Below are 4,354 nucleotides of genomic sequence, written 5' to 3' on the forward strand. Positions count from 1 at the left end.
CAATATATATTTGGCTAAACATAGCGATTTTCTATTTAAAGAGATTATTATCTTTAAAGAGATAATATATATATATATATATATATATATATATATATCTGTGCGTGTGTATGTGTACTCTATCTTCTTAATTTCTTTATTATTGATTCCTCCATCTCTAACTAAACTTTATTCAAACCAAAACAAGAAATATGTTTAACAAGTAGACAACAAAAAACATACAAAAAGTAGACACATATCTCTCTTACTCCTCACTCTTAATTCTCACAAAATGATTAGACATGGGAGGGATCCCTTGTTGATTAGTAAACACATTATTTGGGTCAATAATCGTTTTAGCTTTAACCAATCTATCATAATTTTTCAAGAAGTATTTTTCACCCCAAACCCTAGCTATTTCCACTGCATCCTCATTTTGATCACTTGAATTTATTAATTCCATCTCTCCCAAATCAATATCCATGTAATTTATATAAGCACACCTTGGCCCCCATGATACAAATTCTGTCATTTTACCATACAAATCCCTTATCCATTCAATGTATTTCTTGCTCTTGTCATTATCCTCTTCATACCATGCCACCAAGTATTGAATTGTAAACAAATTGCCTTTCCTGTGAGGAAATGGAATGTCCTCACCACTTATCCTCTCCATTGTTCCACCATAAGGGTCTAAAATTACATACCCTTTTGCCTCATTTTCAAGACTTTCTACTAATGAACTTATCCCTGAGGCTGAAATTGGAGTTTTCACATAATCTGATTTTGCTTTGAAGTAGTTCTTGTCTTGTAAATACCTGTTTTTCAGGTCTAATATTGAGCTTCCTTTACTTAACCCAGAGAAGAATAAAATTGACTCAATCCAACTCATTTCTTTGCAATCTTCTTCTCCGAGTTGTACGTCAGGAAAAGCTTGTTTTACAATTGATAAAGCTTCATTTCTTGGACCAAGATAGAACCCTTTAAATGTAGCTGAAATTTCTCCAATCTTTTCAGCCTCAGGCAATCCAGCTCCCACAAAACAAGTTATGTAAAAATCATCAATCAAATTGGGTGCTATGTGTTGCCATTTGTTTACTAAATTTTCTACATGAGATTTTGTGCCTTGTCTAGAGATAATAAAACTTGTCACAATTTTTGGCACTTTGATCAATTTGATTTTCCATGCATAAACAATGCCCCAGACTCCTCCACCTCCTCCTCTAATGGCCCAAAACACATCTTCTCCCATGCCTTCCCTATTCAACAACCTTCCATTTGCATCAACAAGTAAAGCATCCACCACATGATCAGCTGCAACTCCATATTTTCTCGACAACAACCCAAACCCTCCACCGCCAATGTGTCCACCAACCCCCACCGTTGGGCAAGACCCCGCTGAGAATCCATGGACATTACTCGCCTCCGCAATGGCATAGTACGTCTCTCCAAGCGTTGCACCGCCTCCTACCCAAGCTGTTTCCGAAGTCAAGTCCACCGCCACCTTGTTCAAATTGATCATATCAATTATTAAAAATGAAGCTCCATCGCTGGCGAAGGCTGACGTTCCTTCATAGCTGTGTCCCCCACACCTAACCCTAATTTCAAGGGACAATCTCCTACAGCACAAGACTGTGTTGGATATTTCCTCCACACTCTTGGGCAAGACAATGGCGAGCGGTTTGGGGACCCAAGAGTCGGTAAACCGAAGATTTTGAATGGAAAAATTTAGGAGGTGGTAGTAGTAAGTTGAAGAGTTGTTTGTTCTGATGGGAAAGGTGGTGAAGTTGTTGATTTTATATTGAGTTAAACAGGAGATGATTTGGTTTGTTGAGGAAGCGAAAAGAGAAACAGGGTATGAAACAAGGAAGAAGAAGATGAAGAGAGGAAAAGGGTTGGTAAGAAAGGTGGCCATGGAGATGGAGATGGATGGTATGGAGATGGTGGGAGGTTAAATGCAAAAAAGGAGAATCATTTTGAAGGTTGAGGACAAAGGGAAGGAGAGAAAGGAAGAGTACGTAATATGCAAATTAATACGTGGCCGGCCATTGTATTGAATTAATATATGCAATGCAAAAGCTTGACAAAAACCACACAAATAATTTGTATTGAAATCCTTGGATTATTTAATTTTGATCATGTGTTTAAAAGATAACTTCATCAAAACTGTTCAAGGATAATGAAGAGTAGTCTCTATGAGAAAGAGAGAGTAAAGGTTTGTATTATTGATGAATGCCGGCCAAGCATATAAATCCAAGGCCTGCTATATATCTATGTATGATTGCATTCAGCTGAGACATATATTTTTTGTCCATCAACATCCATAATTTCCTTCATTTTTTAAGAGTTGATAATTCACAAAATTTAAAAGCCAATTAATTAACATATAATCTCGTGTTTAGGTCGCTTTTAGTTTTGTATTTGTTCCTTGAAGTTTTAGAGTCACTTCTTCTCTTTAGCTTGATATATACGGTATAGAATATATATATATATATATAGAGTTTAATTAGTTGAATTACATAATTGGTGTGAAGCTCCTCAAGTGTAAATAATTTGATATTCGGAAACAGATTCTGTTTTCTGTACTTTTTCTATGGCGTTTTCCTTCTTGTTATAAATAGCAGTCCGAATTAACAATGGGGATCACAAAAATAATTACACTTTAAACAATCAAATTAAAAATCGGATACATTAAACTCAGAGAAGCTAGATGTTTCTTTTGTTTGTCCCAGATGATCCAAAAATATTACTTCAAAAGTTAGACTACTCCACCTGAGCCGAATTAAAACATGGGTGAATTTGAAATCTATTCAAATTTAGATCAATTAGTTCGAAATTAAGTTCAATGTATTCGAATTGCTATAAGAGGAGGAGAAGAATAATCACAGAAAAAGAAGAAAAATTGTCAACAAGCCAATTTTTTCATAGTAAAAGGGTTCAAGTCAAGTTGAATATTGATTCAAACTTGATTAGTTTAAATTGAATTCACCCAACCCTTTTTCCAACCGTGGATTGGACCAAGATTAAAGGATTAAAATTAAAGAGACTTTTTTCTTTTAAATATATAAATCATAAAATTACCCACATCAAATTAGCCAAGAATCTGAAGATAGAAACGGAATTTCATGAAATCTTAATAATAACTCATTATGTGGAATCCATATGCTTAAGATTAAGTAATTGTCTTGGTCTAATAATTCAATTACACTCGTCCTATATATTCTCAAACTATATTTCATTCATTAGAATGCTAATAATATCTCTTTACCTTTCAACCTCTTTCATTTGTCTAAAATATTGATTACATCTTCACCAAAATCCAAGTGTAGAAAAGCTTGTCAACAACCTTACAATTTTAGAAGATCATATCTTCGTGAAATTGATATTTCATATTGTCTTTTTGTTAACATAATGTTCTGTTGATTTTCTCTTTCACAAACTTCTCTTCAATTCCTACCCAGATACTCAAAAGATGGTTTCATTATACATGGTTATGTTTTTATATTTTTTGTTTTCGGGTAATTTTAAGTAATAAAACTATATGTATTTAATTTTGCTTATTAAACTAGATAGTCAGAGATTATATGTCTTTATATGATTAGATAATTTTGAATAGTTTGCCACAGTTTGTCTTGGTTGATTACTCTAAGCTAAAATTAGGACAAAACTAGAGTAGATTTGCTCTAAGGTTTCGATCAAAATTGTCTAGTTGATTGGTCTAATCTAGCTTTTAAACCTAAGCTAACATATATAAATAAATTGATGTGTCATCATATAATCATGATACTTAGATCATATATCATATTGTGTATTGAAAAGTTGATTTTTTACATCATATATCATGAACTATAACATATCGTAAAATACATTTTTTAAAAACAATAATAATAAAAGTTTATTATCTGTTTATCACATCGTTATCTTAGAAAATATCACAAATACTCTTTGAAATTCTAAAATTTCTAAGATATACCCTACTAAGTCATCACTTCTTTTAAAAATGTATCGCGTTATATATTGTGTTATATGATACGTATCATATTTTAAATAACAAAACTACTAGTACAAATAAATTGTACTATACTAACTGAAATAACAATTTGTGATTGAGTGACATGATTGTTTATTTTTTCTTTCACTTCAAAATCACCCAATCAAATGTTATCACCTCAATTTATAAAGATAAGTTTGTATAATTTATTTCTACATATAATATTACTCATTGTACAATGCACCCACTGTATCGTATAATTTTTTATACACATTGGGATATATATCATTTTCTATCTATAACATATTGTATCATACAATATGTATTATGTATCGTAAGATACTAATAACTATATATGTAATTAAGTAATTTTGAATTAACAAT

The 4,354-nt window shown here is 32.1% G+C and overlaps 1 protein-coding gene across 1 annotated transcript; it reads right to left on the reverse strand.

Moving 5' to 3' along the window:
- Positions 1-227: 227 nt before the first annotated feature.
- LOC123228795 (reticuline oxidase-like) lies at positions 228-1,894 on the reverse strand. The gene has a single exon (XM_044654243.1). It carries the CDS (start codon positions 1,892-1,894, stop codon positions 245-247), a length of 1,650 nt encoding a protein of 549 aa, XP_044510178.1. The 3' UTR covers positions 228-244.
- Between the last annotated feature and the right edge of the window lie 2,460 nt (positions 1,895-4,354).

The sequence above is a fragment of the Mangifera indica genome, chromosome 11 (genome assembly GCF_011075055.1).
Source record: "Mangifera indica cultivar Alphonso chromosome 11, CATAS_Mindica_2.1, whole genome shotgun sequence".
Classification (NCBI taxonomy): Eukaryota; Viridiplantae; Streptophyta; class Magnoliopsida; order Sapindales; family Anacardiaceae; genus Mangifera; species Mangifera indica.